The 19,429-nt window shown below is 41.6% G+C and overlaps 1 protein-coding gene across 1 annotated transcript in view; it reads right to left on the bottom strand.

The window, feature by feature from the left end:
* Positions 1 to 1,465: 1,465 nt before the first annotated feature.
* The window catches only part of LOC149443196 (enhancer of mRNA-decapping protein 4-like), a 190,828-nt gene continuing 172,864 nt past the window's right edge, over positions 1,466 to 19,429 (bottom strand). Inside the window, exons 8-12 of the mRNA XM_089655786.1 lie at positions 7,225 to 7,334; positions 3,042 to 3,118; positions 2,673 to 2,744; positions 2,470 to 2,565; positions 1,466 to 1,863 (exon numbers count right to left, since the gene is read on the bottom strand). Coding sequence (XP_089511912.1) covers positions 1,466 to 1,863; positions 2,470 to 2,565; positions 2,673 to 2,744; positions 3,042 to 3,118; positions 7,225 to 7,334 — 753 coding nt within the window. The remainder of the gene's footprint in view (positions 1,864 to 2,469; positions 2,566 to 2,672; positions 2,745 to 3,041; positions 3,119 to 7,224; positions 7,335 to 19,429) is intronic.

The following is a 19,429-nucleotide window of genomic DNA, read 5'->3' as shown; positions in this document are numbered from 1 at the left end:
GAGCCCAAGCCATGACTGGCTCTACCTCTTGCAAGAGGGACAGGCTGTGAGTCCCGCCTGGTCTCCATATGTAGGACACTGCCATCATATTGTCAGACCTCAGGATGACTGATTTCCCGTGTGCTAGGGGCTGGAAGGCCCGTAGGGCACAGAGCACCGTTCATAACTTCAGGACATTCGGCCCCAATCTGTGGAAAGGTCTAGCTCCATCTGCCCTAATCTATCTCTGACTGGCAGAGCACCGATTCCGGAGTTGCTGGCATCCATAGTGATTGTAACCCAGGAGATGGGGGCAATCAAAAGGCAATTGAGCAGTTGGTTCCGCTGCAGCCACCAAGGAAGGCTCTCTTTAATGGCCAAAGATATGTAAATGACCAGGCCCATGCTGCCTGGATTCCACTGTTGAAAAAAAGCCCTTCTTCAAGGGTCGCATTCTCCACTGTGCCCACTTCATCAGTGCTGTGGACACCATGGTGCCAATGATCTTCAGGCATTGGAGGGCCCAAAGGTGTGAAGACGACAGGGCAGGTAGTATTCAGCTCCGGATCACCAGAATCTTCTCCACAGGCAGGGAGATGGTGGCACCAAATGTATCAAAATGAGCCCCGAGGAATATTAGAGACTGCATGGGCCCCAACTGGCTCTTTTCAATATTCAGCAACCAGCCGAACTCAAGAAGTGCCGAGATAACGTGGGCCCTGTGCTGTAGTAGCTGTCCTATGCCCTGGGATAGTAGGAGCAGGTCGTCTACGTAGTGGAGCAGGCAAATGACTCTGGTTTTGATCAGGGCCATGACCACCACCCAGACTTTTGAAAACACCCGAGGCAACGTCAAAAAGCCCAAAAGGGAGACACACAAACTGGAGAAGCCAATGGTCCACAGAGAACCGAAAGAATCTCTGAAAATCTGGGCACATGAAAGTAGGCGACCTTCATATCTATGGACAGGAGCCTGTTTGAATTGCTTGTTGAATTGTGAACAGCTTCAACATCTTGAATCTTGACTTCCTGATAAAGGAGTTTAGATGGGTGAGGTCTATAACCGGCCTCCAGGCCCCCATTTCTTTTCTGGACTAAAAAGGGGGGCAAGTACATGCCCTGAATTCTTCGCCCTCTAGAACCCAGCACGACAGCACCCTGCGCCAACAGAGAGTCCACGTATGACAGCAGGATTTCCCTCCTTCAGAATGTGGAAGGGCTGTAGGGGTGAGCACGAGATGAGGTGGGCTCTTGAGCACCCAAGCATGCCCTAAAAATACCGTGCTGATGGCCCAGGCGTCACGGATTGAAGCTGCCCGCACATGCCAAAAGTGGAAAAGGCATGCCCCGACCTGGCCAGCCTGACACCTATCCTGGGGCAGGAAACCGCACTTCCCGCCTGTAGCCCGGGATATAGCACTGTCCAGTTTGTTCCCAAAACAGAGGAACCCTCAAATCTTGCACCATGCTTGCTTTAGAGGCTGGATTAGCCCACCAGGGCCAAAGCCACAACGCAGGCTTGGCTGTAACCGAGGACAGCATAACCTGAGCCAGCAGACGGGTAAGGTTGATCAAGGCCTTCCCCAGAAAGGCAGATGCCAACCTCAGCTCCTGAATACCTGGCCACTTCTTCCGGAACTCCTCTGAGGGTCGCATCAATGTTATCTGACCGCACTTCCATAGCTTTAGACAAGGCCGCTAAGGCAAACGCCGGGATGCAAGTCATCCCAGCCGTAATGTAGAATTGCTTGAGATAAGAATAGATTCTTCTTTCCAGGTTGGCCTTGAAGAACATCGAATCCTCGAGAGGAAGGGTAACGTGCTTCGCTAGCCTCATCAAGGCAGCATCCACCAGAAGGGGTGTTTCTAAATGTTTAACGTCCTCTGATTTGAACAGATAAAGCTGCTTTATTCAGCAAGGAGACACTCTTATCAATATTGCTCCACTCCTCGGTGAAAACTTCCCAGAGTTCCTCCAAGAACAGAGTTTGGTGGTTCCTTCCTTAGATGTTTGAAGAATTTCCTGTGTTTAGGGGGAGACTCCACAGCTTCTTTTCACTTCAGGGCCTCTGACTGCTTTGACTAAGGGTGAGACCAAAGCGAAATCGAAGCCCACACACATCCGGATCCTCACTCTCCGCCTCACTATCTGAGGCTCTGGCTGACAGGTGGCTAGGTTGTGAAGGCTTCAATCCTTTTGGGATCTTTGGGAGGGGTGCACACCCCGACCAATAGGTTGCGGGCACGGTTAAGTCCCAATTTCTTTCAGGGACTCTTGAATGACCCGTCTGACCAAAGCCTCTACACCTGCTTGCACTCTCTCTCGCCTGTCGCCCATGCATACAGGAGTCACATAATGACCTGTCATCAGGAACCCAAGTATCCCACCCTAAGCAAGTTTTCCTATTAGAGTGGCCAGAGTGCCCTTAAACACGATGCCTGCAAGAGAAACGAGAGCTTCTCCTATGACGCCTGGAGCCGGAAGGAGACCTGTGGTGTTCGGATTTAAAGGACGAGTGATGGCGTCGAGACCTGAACACACTTCCGTCATTGTGTGCTGTATAGTGGAGATCAGAACTAGAAGGGCTGAGAGAGGGAGGGACAAAAAATAAAAAGACACAGAACAGGGGATAGTTAAAAGCCACAGAAAAGCGCCAGTGGGGTATCAAGGGGCTAAAGCCGTCTGTCCGTACCTACTGCACAGGGGCTGGCCACAAAGAGGCGATGACACATCCATGCCGGGTCAGGTTTGAAGGGCAACCAAGCTGTAAAAGAAAAAACATGACATGCAGAATCCCAAGCAGACTACGGGGGGGGGGGCAGGAGGGAGCAGTTACTGACCTTTACAGTGGACCACAGCACTTAGGGATGCTGCCGCATTCAGTCTGCAGGATTTCCCAAAGAAAAAAGCTTTGACAGTGGTTTAAATTTGCTGCCAAAACTATGACGTCACCGCCGCCATATTGCGCATGTGCCAAACCCCGGGGCACCCACACGCATGCACAAGTGCCGCTATCTTGCCGTATTCCACACGAGCAAAGCCTCTTTCCGGGCCGACTCACGCATGTGTAGTACGCCGGAGCCCGCTCTGGACCAGAAAGCAGCGGCCGGGAGCACAACATTGTGCTCCAAGCACCCACTAGCAACAGAGAAAAATGAAAAAAAACGAAAAAAAAAATGAGACCCAAACTGGGCAAGGGCAATGCTTACCAACCCCGCACAGCCACGACCGTCTGCCTTGGAGACCATCTCGTCGGCTCAGGGCGCTACATGGTCACCTGCTGTTAGCAGGCTAAAGAGCCCAAGTTGCTGCTCACCCACCATTGACAGACCTGAGCTCCTCCAGGCACCAACTTCTGCTCGCCCATTTCCACCTTGCTATTAGCTGAGGAACGCTTGAATTGATGAGGGGTCACCTGCTTCGCCACTCTCTGCACAGCATCCATCCGCCTTTAGCCGGGAACTTGTGGAACGGACAAGCAGCGCGTCACATCACATGTCCCTAAGAGGCTTGCCAGGCCTTGGTCGCGGACAATCTTGTATGTGGGAACCAGGTAAGAGTTGCACTAGGTCCATAGGATGACAAAAAAAGAACACAGCCTCTGGCGAAGAGCAAAGATTTATGGGAGTGGGGTCCTATAGGAGAAGAGAGGGAAGGACTAATCCATTAGTATGCTGCCATGGAGTGTCAGGAAACCATGTTTTAGACTCCCAACCTGTTAGACATGGCATGAAAAGAGTATCTTAACAAAACATTAATATATTGCAGCTCATCAGTCCTGTGGTGGCTGCTTTAGTTTCCTTTTCTCAGGTTTTTTTTGTGTCTGATTATTCTGCCATGTTTTGTGCTAGGCTGACAATGCTCTCTCACGATATTCTATTTATGGAAAAGGCAAAGTTGTCTCCCTCCTCTGATATTTTTTTTTTTTTTTGGACTACAAATATCTTCTTCTCCTCAATCATTATGACCAAAAAATTATTAGAGGAAAAGGATTTGGTCATCAGACCTGCGGATAAAGGGGGAGGAGTTCTGGTCATGAATAAATCAGACTAATTCAAGTACAGAATATCCTCCAAGACAAGGATACTTATTCAGAACTTCCAGGGAACCCTTTAGTATCATACAAAAAAGCTTTGAAAGTTTTAATAACAAAAGGATCAGACTCAGGAATACTAAATAAAAAAAGAGTGGGATTTCCTGTCCCCAGTGTACCCAGGCTTCCGGTCCTCTATTGCCTACCCAAAATTCATAAGGACCCATTAAATCCTCCAGGTTGCCCCATTGTGAGTGGCATAGGGTCCTTATGCTCCCGGGTAGGAGAATATATCGATTTTTTCCTACAGCCAATAGTCCGCAATACTCCATCTTTCTTGAGGGATTCAAAACAAGTCCTGGTTGAGATTATGGACATAAAAATAAAGAAACCTACTTTTTTGGTTACGGCGGACGTTGCTTCACTCTACAGCAATATTAACCATGCGGATGGTTTAGAGGCAGCGGAATATTATCTAAATGAGACCATAGATGTACAACACATACAGAAGCAATATTTATTGGAACTATTAAGCTTCGCAATGAAGCAGAATTATTTTTGGTTCGACAATAATTACTTGCAGATCACAGGCGTCGCAATGGGTGCAAAGTTCGCACCAAGCCTGGCTAATATTTTTATGTCTAGATGGGAGGAGGAAGTTATATACTCCATGGAATGGCCGCATTTACGGTTCTATCGACGTTATATAGATGATATTGTGTTGCTATGGGATGGCGATGAGTCCTCACTACAGAACTTTATCACTTTGAATCATAACAACCTGAACATTAAGCTCACTTTTGAATATAGCTACAGTAGTATCAATTTCCTGGACCTCACTCTCATTAACGATGGGACTAAGATTACCACCAAAACCTTTTTTAAAAGCACGGACAGAAATGGGTACATCCCAAAAGACAGTTGCCACCTACCGAGGTGGCTAGACTACATACCCAGGGGACAATTCCTTCGGATACGGCGGAACTGTGGTAATATGCAGGATTACATTGCACTTTCTAACATACTCAGAACTAGATTCATAGAAAAGGGCTATGACAGCCAACTATTGGATTTGGAGATTGACAGAGTGGCTAGTCTGGACAGGACCAATCTGTTGACTACACAACACAAGACCCAAAAGGAGATATTCTGTCCCTTTACAACTACTTTCTCGATGCAATATAAAGAAGTTGCCAAAATTATTAGGAAGAACAGTAACATCCTCAAGAGTGACCCAGTAATGTGTAAAGCTTTACCAGAGCATCCAGAAATCATTTATAGAAAGGCACCTTCACTGAGAAATAGACTAGCCCCCAACATTGTCAATCCTCCCAAACAACTCAGTTTTGATTTTCTAAACAGAAAAGGGTTCTTTCCATGCAACAGATGCATGATATGCACTTGCAAAGGTATTCACAAGAACCCGATCAAAAGTTTTCGTTCAAATTCAACTGGCAGATCTTTTGACATTCAGTCTACTATTACATGCTACAGCTCCTATGTTGTCTACCTTTTGGAATGCAGTTGTGGTAAACAATATGTAGGTAGAACTACTAGGAGACTGCGAGACAGACTGAGGGAACATCTAGTCAACATTAAGAAAGGTTATAAGGAGCACTCCTTGTCTATGCACTACCGCCAGCGACACAATAAGAATCCTCATTCCCTGCGATTTGTGGGTATTGATATCATCAAAAGTAATTGGAGAGGGACCCACAAAAAACAAGCAGTTTCTATGCTTGAGACTAAATGGATATATCTCCTCCAGTCCCAATCTCCTCAGGGACTAAACGTGGAATTAGACATCAATTGTTTTATTGATACTAGCTGATAGACCATTCATGATCTGAAGTACACTGGTTTTAGAATTTAAACATATTAATTTTATGTCATGTTTATGATGGATTTTAATAATATCGTTTTTTAACCATATTGGTTTTATTTTATGTGTTTGACGTATTTTATGCATCATTTTGCCTTTATCTGTATTCCCATTAGATACGAGTTATTTGTATTTATATTGCTATAGTGATTTGATGTACCTAATCTCACCAAAGGAGTGGTTTATAGCGATATACGGAATTTCTCTTTTTATAATGAAATAAGCAATTTTTTATGATTGAATAAGCTATTTCTATTACAATGGGGCATTAATCATGTTCCATGTGTAATTATAGCAGTATCTCTTGCCCTATATTGGTTCCCAGATTGTAGGATCTTGTTCCCAATAAGATTACTGTCAAGCTTGCACTTTGTATGTCCATATAATCAGACTATATGGAACAATACTTTTTGGGCTTTAAAAGATGGCCGCCGTCGGCACCAATGCGCATGTGCGAACCATAGCAACGGCGCTGCCGCATTGCGGTGCGCATGGCCGTCGCGATTGCCAATGCGCATGTGCGAACCATAGCAACGGCGCTGCCGCATTGCGGTGCGCATTAGCGCCATTTTCATTATTTAAACACTACACCTACCATTGGCACAGTCCCTCTGATGATGTGTATTAACACGATACGCGTTAGGGAAGTGCCAATCTTTGTTTATCTCTTGTACATGTACCTCTGGTCTGGCCGTTCACGAGCAGCTGAACCTTTATTGTAAGTTTACTTCTGATTGCTTATCAACTTTAATAAACGTTATCACACTATTTGAGGCCTTTTTCCACGGGCTCTTTATTTCTGGGGAGCCTGTAACTCTGAAGGTCCTGTAGCTGGGGGCTGTGCATAGCAAGATCACATCTGCAAGTGACATCCCTGGATCCACGAGACATCTCCTCCACGGACGGATGACATCTAGTGGTGGCCCTACAGATGACACCCCCTTGTTCCAGTGATACAGTGGCTGAGTACCAGGGGCAGGTCTTAAATGCCCCATGCGCTATCTGGTTAGTGCATTATTTGACTATTCTTATCACCACAAAAGTCACTATTTATGGTTTTTGGCATATCAGAGACTGTATGCACACTTCACCTCAGCACTTTTGATGAACTCTCACCGGCATTCTACTAATCCACTGACATCAAGTCATATGTGTTTTATGATATATTTATTTAAAGTTACCATTGGTGTAGCGCTGCACTTTTATTCTTTATCATTATACAGTATAGTTGGGAGCAACAGAACACGGAGAAGCTCACTTACGTACTTATTATAATGCAGTACAATTTCACACATATACTAGAAACATTTTAATGTAAACAAAAAATACCTTGGTTGATCTAGTCCCTCAATATAGATCTGCCAAAACTTCACAAAGCCATCGTGGCTAGCTGTGGCCAAGACTGTCCCGTCCGGGGAAAGAGCACCTTCACTTAAGCGCTGAACATAAAAAAAAAAATTAAAAAAACACATTTTAACAGTATAGCAAAAGTATGTCTTTAGTTAAAAGAGAAGAAAAAACAGGACACAGGTCTGTAATCATAGTGGATAAGTTAATGCTACACCAGCAAGCAATTGGACACTTGCCTAAGCCACAAAAAGCTTTAGACACTCCCTCATAGTATCCCTCCCACCTTGTGAAGCTCTCGTTACTGGCAAGCAATGGAGGACCAAAAAAGGGAACTGTACTCCAAAAAGATTTTAAAAGGTATGTAAAAAATCCAATTCTCGCACAGTATCCGACACAGGTGTTTAACTATAATGGATAGGATGTCCCAAAGCAGTAATTAAGGGGAGGGTAACGAATAGGAGAAAAAAAAAAAAAAAAAAAACAGACCCTCATGAAAAACCTAAGGCCTAATAAGGCCAACCATGTTTTAAACTACAGGTGAAACAAAAAATTAGAATATCGTGCAAAAGTTTATTTATTTCAGTAATGCAACTTAAAAGGTGAAACTAATGAGATAGACTCATTACACGCAAAGCAAGAAAGTTCAAGCCGTGATTTGTCATAATTGTGATGATTATGGCTTCCAGCTCATGAAAACCCTAAATCCACAATCTCAGAAAATTAGAATATTGTGAAAAGGTGCAATATTCTAGGCTCAAAGTGTACCACGCTAATCAGCTAATTAAGCCATAACACCTGCAAAGGGTTCTTGAGCCTTTAAATGGTCTCTCAGTCTGGTTCAGTAGGAATCACAATCATGGGAAAGACTGCTGACCTGACAGTTGTGCAGAAAACCATCATTGACACCCTCCATAAGGAGGGAAAGCCTCAAAAGGTAATTGCAAAAGAAGTTGGATGTTCCCAAAGTGCTGTATCCACGCACATTAATAGAAAGTTATGTGGAAGGGAAAAGTGTGGAAGAAAAAAGGTGCACAAGCAGCAGGAATGACCTCAGCCTGGAGAGGATTGTCAGGAAAAGGCCATTCAAAAGTGTTGGGGACTTTCACAAGGAGTGGACTGAGGCTGGAGTCAGTGCATCAAGAGCCACCACACACAGACGGATCCTAGACATGGGCTTCAAATGTTGTATTCCTCTTGTCAAGCCGCTCCTGAACAAACAACGTCAGAAGCGTCTTACCTGGGCTAAAGAAAAACAGACCTGGTCTGTTGCTCAGTGGTCTAAAGTCCTCTTTTCTGATGAGAGCAACTTTTGCATCACATTTGGAAACCAAGGACCCAGAGTATGGAGGAAGAATGGAGAGGCACACACTGCAAGATGCTTGAAGTCCAGTGTGAAGTTTCCACAGTCCGTGTTGATTTGGGGAGACATGTCATCTGCTGGTGTTGGTCCACTGTGCTTCATTAAGTCCAGGGTCAATGCAGCCGTCTCCCAGGAGATTTTGGAGCACTTCATGCTTCTTTCCGCAGACGAGCTTTATGGGGATGCGGACTTCATTTTCCAGCAGGACTTGGCACCTGCCCACACTGCCAAAAGCACCAAAACCTGGTTCAATGACCGTGGGATTACTGTGATTGACTGGCCAGCAAACTCGCCTGACCTGAACCCCATAGAGAATCTATGGGGCATGGCCAAGAGAAAGATGAGAGACATGAGACCGAACAATGCAGAAGAGCTGAAGGCCACTATTGAAGCATCCTGGTCTTCCATAACACCTCAGCAGTGCCACGCCACATTGAGGCAGTAATTGCTGCAAAAGGGGCCTAAACCAAGTACTGAATACATATGCATGCTTATACTTTTCAGAGGTCCGATATTGCTCTATGTACAATCCTTGTTTTATTGATTGCATGTAATATTCAAATTTTCTGAGATTTTGGATTTGGCACTTTCATGAGCTGTAAGCAATAATCATCACAATTATGACAAATCACAGCTTGAACTATCTTGCTTTGCATGTAATGAGTCCATATCATATTAGTTTCACCTTTTAAGTTGCAATACTGAAATAAATGAACTTTTAGAAAATATTCTAATTTTTCGAGTTTCACCTATATGGTCTGTAAAATTTTCCAGCCAAAACTGGCGTCAATCAAACCAAAACATCCACTCGGCAAAATTTAGCAAAAGTATGGTTCAGGGTGATCTAACTGAAGAGGACTGTCCACTGCAAAAAGAAGGAAACAGTGGTATGAGGGAAAGGTTGGGATATTTAAGAAAGCATCTTCACGGTACCTGTATCACAACTCCCTTGGCCTTAATTTGGGACACAGAATTCATTATGTCCACTCTGCAATGAAGAAAAAATGCATATTTGACAGCCAAACACAAGGTGGAAGCCAGTTGTGAAATTCTCTTGCACCAAGAGAAATATGATCCACTTACCCAGAAATTCAAGATCTCCTGGAACCAGATGTTCGCAAAGACCAACAAATGGCCCCCCATTGATCCCAGTGGAGGTGGTCCTTCATTGTAAGGAGAAGGTAAGACCAGGTTTGAAGGGTCTGGCAGACCAAGACTTACAGCCACAGAAATTGCCTGGTTCAGCCATAGATGCATCCTGCATCCTCTGTGCAGAACAAAAGGACGACTTTTATTGTTTTCAAAAGCTCCTTCTGGTAAATTTGGGACTTTAAAGAATCGTAAAGTCTAACAAAGCGGAACTAAATTTTATCAAATACAAGGAAACTGCTATTTTAGCTTCTGTTCTCAATAAGAACTGATATGATATCTCTCAATTGTGGTAATACTGTGGTGGAAAGACCACCTTCCACAGATAAAACTGTGTCAAAGGAAGAATTTTCCCTGGCCTGGCTACATCCTTATCCTTTAAATCCAACTAGTCGGAAGACTCTGTCAGAAGGTTGAGAAGAATCCATGGGGCTGAGAGCCCTAGCATTTTTAGCTGACTTTATGAAAAACAAAAAAGGTACCATTACTTTCAACTTTCATAAGAGGACATTTGGGAGAATAATTCTTTGCTTAGACAAGAATAAAGCATCTCAGAAAATGAATCAGATGTTTGGGAGGGTCCTGACTAAGAAATAGAAGGAAAAGTCCCTGTGTCTTAGTCTACTGTGAGATAAAGCACAAAACAACAAATAAAGGAGTGCTCCCAACAGTGTGGAATTACATAGAGTCACATTTCTAGGAATAGTTACAATCAAAATTCACTTTAATGTTGGGTTAAAAAGTAAGACTTTTAGGAGTGCCCAGATAACATCACCAAACCAGTGGAGAGGATAAACACATTCCCAGAAGCTGGAGGATGACACATGATCCTGGACTCAACTGTAGGTTGCTCAGCCCTGGAGCCTCAGGACAGTGGAAAGGGTATGTGGATGGTAGGCGCTGGGATCACCAAGATGATGCGTCCACTGAAAGTAGCATGTCCCAGATCTGGCTGATATGTCTTACACCTGGCGAGAGTCCACCCGAACAAGGGCAGGTGAGGGCAATCTGGAAGGCTAGGGGAGCACACAAACCATGTCAAACCAAATCTGGCCATCATGATTACTTGTTTAAGGGATTTTCTCCTTCCTCAGATCAGGTTTGAAAAAAAGCACAAAGGCAGGGAATGTAGGAAGAGACTAGATGTCGGTTGGACCAGACTTAATCACCCCTCTGTGCTCAGGGTCCTCAATGCTGCCCTTAAGGGGTACGCATGTCCTTCTAGATAGGGAACATAGTTCACACAGTGACTGGTACCCAGTAGGTGAACCTTTGCGATCTTTGGCTTGCTGAACACATCCAGGTGTAGCAACTGCTTTGCCCCTCAGTTTGCTCTGCTCAGAATACTCGAGTGTCCAGATATTTAGAAACCTGTAGCCTTTTCAAAGCTGCCGGTCTGTGTGCCAGGATACTCAAAATAGCATTGCATATGCGCAGTAGCTGCTATGATGGATACACACCAAGATCCAATCCAAGCAGTCCAAAATCCAGACCAGAGATCCAGAGTTCCAAATGACGTCCCACACATGCACCCTGCATGCTCATAAGAGTCCCCAGATGATCTATGCATGCACAAGTGAGAAGAAAGCATGGGCAATATGGCGGCACCCCTCACAAGGTGGTTTAAAATGTAGGTAACTACCCTATAAGGCACCAGGCAGCAACACGCCACACTGTACCCCGTACCTACGTTAAGCATCTGTGCAGCGCATCCAGTGCAGTGGTAGACCAGCCCCACTCCAACTTTGATGGAAAACACAGGTACAGTCCCAGCAATACGAAATGGAGAGGCAATGGCCATGAGAACTTACAGCCTCTTCTGCAGTGGCTTGGTTTAGTTAGTAATAGTCTTGATATAAGAAATAATTAAATATATCTTCTCACCTACAGAGATGCATCCATCTCTAGATGACACTAGCAAAAAAACTGCACTTGTGTCCAATCAACTGAAGGTGTAGCATACAACCTATCCGTTATGATTGAAGACCTGTGTACTGTAAGATAAATAAAATACATTTAGCCCCTGGGAAGGGGCTAATGGTCAAAAAGTCATTATAGGCACAATTCACTATGCTATGATCATTCCTATTTTTATCAATGACAGTATAAAATAGTGCAAATAAGGCAAACACCACGTTATGGCTTAGTAAATTGGGCCTTATAAGAAAAAATTATTATGCATAATTAAATTTCCTTTCAGGCAAGCATAAACACAGCTGATCAGGTGATGTGGTAAAAGGCCAATCACAGCAGCCTTTTACCACGTGATCAGCCATGTCCAATGACACACTGATCACCGGGAAATGCAATTGCCGGTTCTAAGCTACTTTCCTCACGCTTTCACGGCAGTTGTCAGAGCAGGGATCGGCACCGATCATCAGGGCTCTGATGATCATTGGACTGATGATCAGTGCCCAGCAGTGCAGCCCACAAGTGCCGCCAGTCAGTGCCACCTAACCTTACCCAGCAGGGCCGCCCACAAGTGCCGCCAGTTAGAGCCGCCTATCCGTGCCCATCAGGGCCGCCTATCCGTGCCCATCAGGGCATCAGATCGTGAAGAAAGTACTGCCGAGACCTGGCAGTTGTCAGAGCAGGGATCGGCACCGATCATCAGAGTACTTATTATCATTGCCCTGATGATCGCGCCCAGCAGTGCCGGCCCCAAGTGCCTAGCAGTACAGCCAGTCAGTACTGCCTAGCAGTGCCACCTATCAGTGACCATTAGTGCCGCCTATCAGTGCAGCCTCAACAATGCACATCAGTGAAGGAGAAAAATGACCTGTTTCTAAGATTTTATAATAGAAACAAAGAACAACTTTTAAAATTTTTTGCATTTTTTTTTTATAGCGCAAAAACTAATCACCCAGCAGCAAGTAAATACCAAAAAAAAAAAAACTATTTGAGGAAAAAAAAAAATTATAAATTTCACATGGGTACAACGTTGCATGACAATGTAATTGTCAAAGTGTGACGACAATGAAAGCTGAAAATTGGCCTGGTAAGGAAGGGGGTATAAGTGCCCGGTAGGCAAGTGGTGAAACCCAAAAGCAAATATGTATAATATTGCATCTTAACAGTTCTTGGATGTGATTTTTTTTTTTTTTTTTTTTTAAAGACTTTGGCTTTATTTTCACTGGGTGATCTTGTCTTCTGCAGATGTATCAGTTACACAGTTCAGACAAACCATTTACCACTGACGGGTGCTTACAATAATCCACTTATACTTATGTAAAACCTTTGTCACCAAATTAAAAAAAAAAGTAAACTGCTTATAAAGCGTGAGCTGAAGCTTGTCTTCAATTTGTTAGTGTATTTAAATATACAAGTCTATCCAATACTCCCTCCCTCGATACGGACAATGCTGCTGTCCAAAAGGTGCCTCTGTGCTACTTCATGCATGGTTTGAGCACTTTAATACATGAGGTGTGTTACTGGCCAGATCACGTGAAAACAGAGGGAAAAAAGACTAAAAAAAGAAAACTAATGCAACTACCATATCTAATTATTGGTAAGCTGCAATATAAGTATATCTTTTTTTGCTTTGGCCTTAATACCACTTTAATATTTCCCAAAATATTACTCTTTAAAGACCCTACAAGCACAGAAAAAATAAGGTTTTGTACATACAGAAAAATATTTTTTTTTTTGAGTCCACTGAGGGACACAGTAATTTTGTTATATTATACTGCCACATTTAGGTGGTTTGAACAGTGGAAACCAAATGCTGAAAAGCAACTCCCTTATAACACCTCCTACATCCAGCATGCCTCAGTTTTCTGAGCAAGCAGCACATAGGGTTAATAGAAGGGCGGGACCTGTGTTTCTCAATTGACTTTCAGAAGAAAAGATTTTCCAGGAAGTGCAAAAATCTTACTTCCTTTAAATTCCACTGAAGGACACTGAAATTTGGGAATTATGTTACAGTTTTCAGGTTCCAAGTAGTCCAACTAAGAGATTAGCAACATTCACTGATAGAACCCAAAAACATTAGAAGACAATGCCAGAGGTATCTGAAAAAAACAACTCCAGTATCAAGCTATATTTCAAGTCTCTAGAAAATGACAATTTTGTTTTTTTTTACAGAAAATTGTCATTTAAATGATATATTTCTTCCACAAGCCATAGGTATATGTAGAAGTTTCAGAGGCCCTGAAATGCCAGGATAGCACCAAATCCCTCCAAATTACCCCTTTTTGGAAAGTAGACACCCCAAGGAATTTAAAAAGAGGCATGGTGAGTATTTTGCAATTCTCATTATTTCGCACAAGGTTTTAATATAAAAAAAGAAAAAAAAAAAGTTTGTTTTTATTTCTTCATTTTCCAAAAACTTATGGCAACAAACGAAATCTGCAAAATACTCACCATGCTTCCTATCAAATTCCTTGGGGTGTCTACTTCCCAAAAAAGGGTCATTTGGGGAGTTTTGGTGCTATTCTGGAATTTCAGGGCCTCCAAAACTGTGATAGTTAGTCAAGAAATGTAATGAGGATATTAAGCTTTTTAAAAGCCTGAAAGTGCTTATTGGATTTTTGGGTCCTGTACTTGGCTAGACTGCCAAAACATCTCTCACATGTTGTACCCCCCATACTCGGGAGAAGTAGCAGAATATATTTTGGGGAGTAATTCCACATACAACTATGGCAAGTGTGAGCAGTAAATCATTTAAAATGACAATTTTTTGTAAACAAAACCAAATAATTTTTGTTGCATTTTCCAAAAACTTGTGGTAAAAAATTCTATTGATTCAACATGTCTCTCAGCAAATAGTTTGGGGTGTCTACTTTCCAAAAAGGGGTCGTTTTGGGGGGTGGGGGCATTTTATGCCCAGCATTAGAAGCTCATGCCACACTTCACTCACTCTTCTAACCACCTGAAGATCAAGCCTTTTCTGACACTTGTTCACATGAAAAAAAAATCTGTATTTTTTGCTAGGAAATTAATTTAAACCCCAAACATTATATATTTTTTTAAAGCAGACACTCTAGTGAATAAAATGGTGGGTGCTACAATTTTTTTATGTCACATAGTACCTGCGTAGCGATTTTTCAAAAGCAAATTAAAAAAAAAAAAACTTTAATTTTAATGCACAAAAACACAATATATTGGCCAATTATTTGGTAAAATATAAAAGATTATTGTATGACAAGTAAACCGATACCAAAAACATGACATAATTTAAAAACGGAGCATGCCCCGTGCAATAGCAACAAACTGCATACGTTTTTAATATCCATAGGCAACATTTTAAAAGACTGTACAAGCTACCATTTTAGAGGTAAGCGTAGGTGAACGCTGGTGTAGTTCTGAACTGATCAAAGATATTGATCCGTTTAGACACTAAATATACATATACACATACATATATACCACACACACAATAATTAACTCACAGTAGACACAAAGGGTTTCCACCCATAACTAATTGTGCTGGTGCTAATCCCGGTGTCCCCAACCAGACATCCCAGAATGTTGCAAATTTCTGGGCACATCCTCTATGCTGATAAACTAGTTTGTCTCTAATTAGCGTATCATTAACAGCTTTAATACATTGAATGTGGGAAGGAGGTGTGGGAAATAACCATTTCTGAGCTAGAAGTTTCCGAGCAATAAACAGCACTCTAAGGATAGCTATATAGACATGTGGAGTATACAGCTCCTCATCCAACACTCCCAATAAACAAAGCTTGGGATCTAATGGTACATTAAGACTCCATATCTTGTTGATCATGGTTATAGTATGGGACCAATATCTTACCAAATTTGGGGCATTTCTATTGCATATGGATAAATGTGCCATTAAGAATTTCACACCTAGAGCAAAGAGGAGAATCCCTCCTATTCCAAGTGTATAGCCATTGAGGCGTGCGATAAGTGCAGTAGATAAGTGCTGGGTAAGCTTCTTTTTTTTTTAAATTGAAAGATTTATAAAATTTCCAGATATACAAGTAATACAAACATACTCATTAAAACCTTAGCATATCAAAACTTTTATCGTTTCATCCCTCCACCCCCCCGCCATCCAAACCCTGACCCCTTCTGCCCTGCAGTTTCCTGTTTATTTCTGGAGATCGTAATCCCTATAAAAGAACAATGTTTCCATATTATTCTATGTTAATCCCCCATAACCTCTAAGGCTAGCATTGACTTTTTGAATTCCTCCCATTTGTTCCATCTTGTATGGTGACTCCCAATTTTATCTAAAGTTCTTCCAATTTACATATTTGATCCACCCTATCCACCCAGTCTTATTTTTGGCACCTCCTATCTCCTCTAATACTTGGGTATCAGTCCCTTTGCTGCATTCAAATAGTACAATAAACCAGTATTGTATTTTTTGTATTTTTTAACTTGAGGTGATTGTAGCTGTATTATTATATTATCATTATAGAGTATTTATAAAGCGCCAATGGTTCGCTCAGCGCTGTACATTACAAAGGGGGACAGAACATGTGACAGAACAATACCAATACAATGCAAAGCATGAGGGGATCGAGCTTACTATTTTCCCCCAATACTTGAGTATTTTAGAACACTCGCACCATATGTGATACATTGTGCCTCTACCTCCACATAAAAGTGAATTATCTCCACTCAATCTATGTGCCACACTCGGTGTTATATACCATCTTGCCAAACACTTATAATTCATTTCTACCTCCTGCATATTTATATTTCCATGGATTAGTCTATACATTTTCCTCTGTTTTTCCACATCTATTGTTACTCCTATATCTCTTTACGATTTTTCTATATATGGAGGACTTATATCTGTGTTTATTTCAGTGAGAATCTTATATATTTTAGAGGTTCTGTGTATCCCCGTGTACCTAAAAAGTGCTCAAAAGGATTCGAATCCTTTTTTTTTTTTTTTTTTTTTTTTTAGAATTTAGATATTTATTGATTTTCCAGTTTAAATACATATTTTCCATCATCACATTATATAAAAAAATACCATCATTCTTTATTTCTGAAAGAGTAAATAATTTCTCTGCCCTTACCCCCCCCCCCCCTCCCCCTCCCCCTCCCTGCATTTTCTCCCAATCTTCTTACCAAAGCAAGTGGATTTTATCCTACCTTTCATTTTATACTTTCCTATATTCCGTGTATAATCTGGCTTTTTTCCCATTTCTCCCATTTCACATTATAAGCCACATTATAAGCCTCCATCTTGTCTTCCTGAATATAATAAAGTTTTTCCATCTTTCTAATCTGCTCCACTCTTTCTATCCAATCCTCCTCTGTCGGCACTTCTGTTTTCCGCCAAAACTTGGGTATCACACCTTTTGCAGCATTAAGATAATACCATATACCTGATTCTTTATATTTACTCACTGTTATATCTGTGTTATGCAAGATACATAGTTCTGGGTCTAACCCTAAATCTATTTCAGTTGTCATTCCTATCAGATAGATTATTGTCCTCCAGAACATTTGGATTTTTGGGAACCCCCACCATATATGGTATACCGTACCTATCTCTCCACATCCCATCCAACACAACGGTGAATTATCTCCACACATCTTATGTTCTACATTTGGTGTAATGTGCCATCTTATTAAACATTTATAATTTATTTCTACTTCCTTCATACTTAAATTTTCGTGAGTTAATCTATATATTTTCTTCTGTTTTTCTTCATCTATCACAACTCCCATATCACTTCCCCATTTTACTATATACGCTGGCTTTGGGTTTGTGTCCAATTCAGTGAGAATTTTGTAAACTTTAGCAATCCCATGTTTCCCATCACCTCGTGTCCCCAACAACTTTTCAAACAAGTTCCACTTATCTCTTGTCCTTAGAGGTTTTGACAGATTCCCAACAAAACATCTCAATTGGAAATACCGCCATTCATCTAACTTAGTGAATATTTCTCCCTTTTTTTTCTCCAAGTCCTTAAGTGACCCCAATTTACCCCCCACCAAAACATCCCTCAGTTGGACCTCTTTTTTTAAACCAGCTCCCTGCTATCTCTTCTCTGCCTGCGGTAAGAAACTGTTTCTCAATGGCATCAATATCGAATTAAGTCCCACTTCATACTTTTGTGCAAATTATCCCAAACCCTTTTGTGGGTGCCAAGACAATATAGAGGTTTAAAAGATAATGTAAATATATACATTTAAAGTGTATATATTTACATTATCTTTTAAACCTCTATATTGTCTTGGCACCCACACCACTCTGTCTAGATTTGTTCCGCTGAGTTTGTTTTCAATTCTCACCCAACTTTTCTCGTGGTTATACGTCCAGTCTATAATTCTTGCCAATATTACTGCTTTATAGTATCTTCTAAAGTCTGGAAACCCCAATCTGCCTCTCTCTTTATTCCTACTCAACTCATAAGATACTCTTGGTTTTTTATTCCTCCATATATATCTTATTTTCTTAATTACTTTAAAAAAGGCTTCTGGGAGTTTGATTGGGATCATTTGAAATCTATATAAGATTTTAGGGACAATTAGCATTTTTACCAGATTTATACATCCTATCCATGTCGGGCATCCTCCTAATATTTTTAGTTCCTCTCTGATCTTGTTAACAATGAAATGTAGTTTAATTTATATAAATGTTTATATGAAGCTGTAAGTTTTACTCCTTAAAATTTTATATCTCTATCCTTTCATATTAAGGGGAATTCCTTTTGTATCTTTTCTTTTTCACTTTTTAAAATATTTATATTTAAAATCTCAGTTTTTGTTGGATTAATCTTTAAGTTTGACAATTCCCCATATTCCCTCACTAGCTTCATTAAATTTGGGAGTGTTATCCTGGGATTTCCTACATAGAACAGCAAGTCATCCGCAAAGGCAGCCACTTTATGTTCTATATCATCTATCTGGATTCCCTTTACATCTCTATTCTGCCTTAATGTTGACAACAAGGGTTCCAGTGACACAACATACAGCAGTGGGGACAGTGAGCATCCCTGTCTTGTTCCATTTGACATCTCAATGGGTTTCGACTTCTCCCCGTTCACAACAATAACTGCGGAGGGATATCTATACAACTTTCCTATCCACTCTCTCATTCCAGCCCCGATTCCCAGAGCTTCCAGGGTATCCATCATGAATCCCCAATCCACTATCAAATGCTTTCTCGGCATCAATCAAGAGTACCACGACTAGGTCTTTCCCCTTTCTACTTTTTTGGATAAGCATCAGCATCAACCCATTATCTTTGCCCTCCCTCCCCGGAACAAAACCAACCTGGTCCTCATGTATCCATTCGGGCATTAATTCTTTCAATCTGTTTGCTAAAACCTTTGCGTATAACTTAGTATCAGTATTCAATAATGAGATAGGTCTATAGCTCGAACATTGAGCATTTGAATAAGTACCACATGAGCTTGTAACGATTCTCTTCTCACTTCCATCCTTCCTCCCAGAGCATTCATATATCTTCTGAGCTTTGGTATTAATATTTTGCTATATTTTTTATAGTATCTCACCGTGTAACCATCTGGTCCTGGGCTTTTCCCTGACGCTGAATTTTTTAATGCGGTTTTTATTTCTTCCTGTGAGATTTCTGCATCTAGGGAATTCAGTTGTTCCTCACTTAGTTTTGGTAACCCAGTGTTCTCCAGATATATTTCTCTTTCATGGTTTCTTTCAGTTTCAGGGCTTTTTAATAAGTCTAGGGGGCTTATATTATACAATTTTCTATAATATTCCATA

This window comes from Staurois parvus, unplaced genomic scaffold, assembly GCF_062004578.1.
Source record: "Staurois parvus isolate SC_StPar_1 unplaced genomic scaffold, SC_StPar_1.0 ptg000871l, whole genome shotgun sequence".
NCBI classification, from domain to species: Eukaryota; Metazoa; Chordata; class Amphibia; order Anura; family Ranidae; genus Staurois; species Staurois parvus.
Note: the sequence above shows the minus strand (reverse complement) of the source record. Positions and strands in the feature narration are given on the sequence as shown.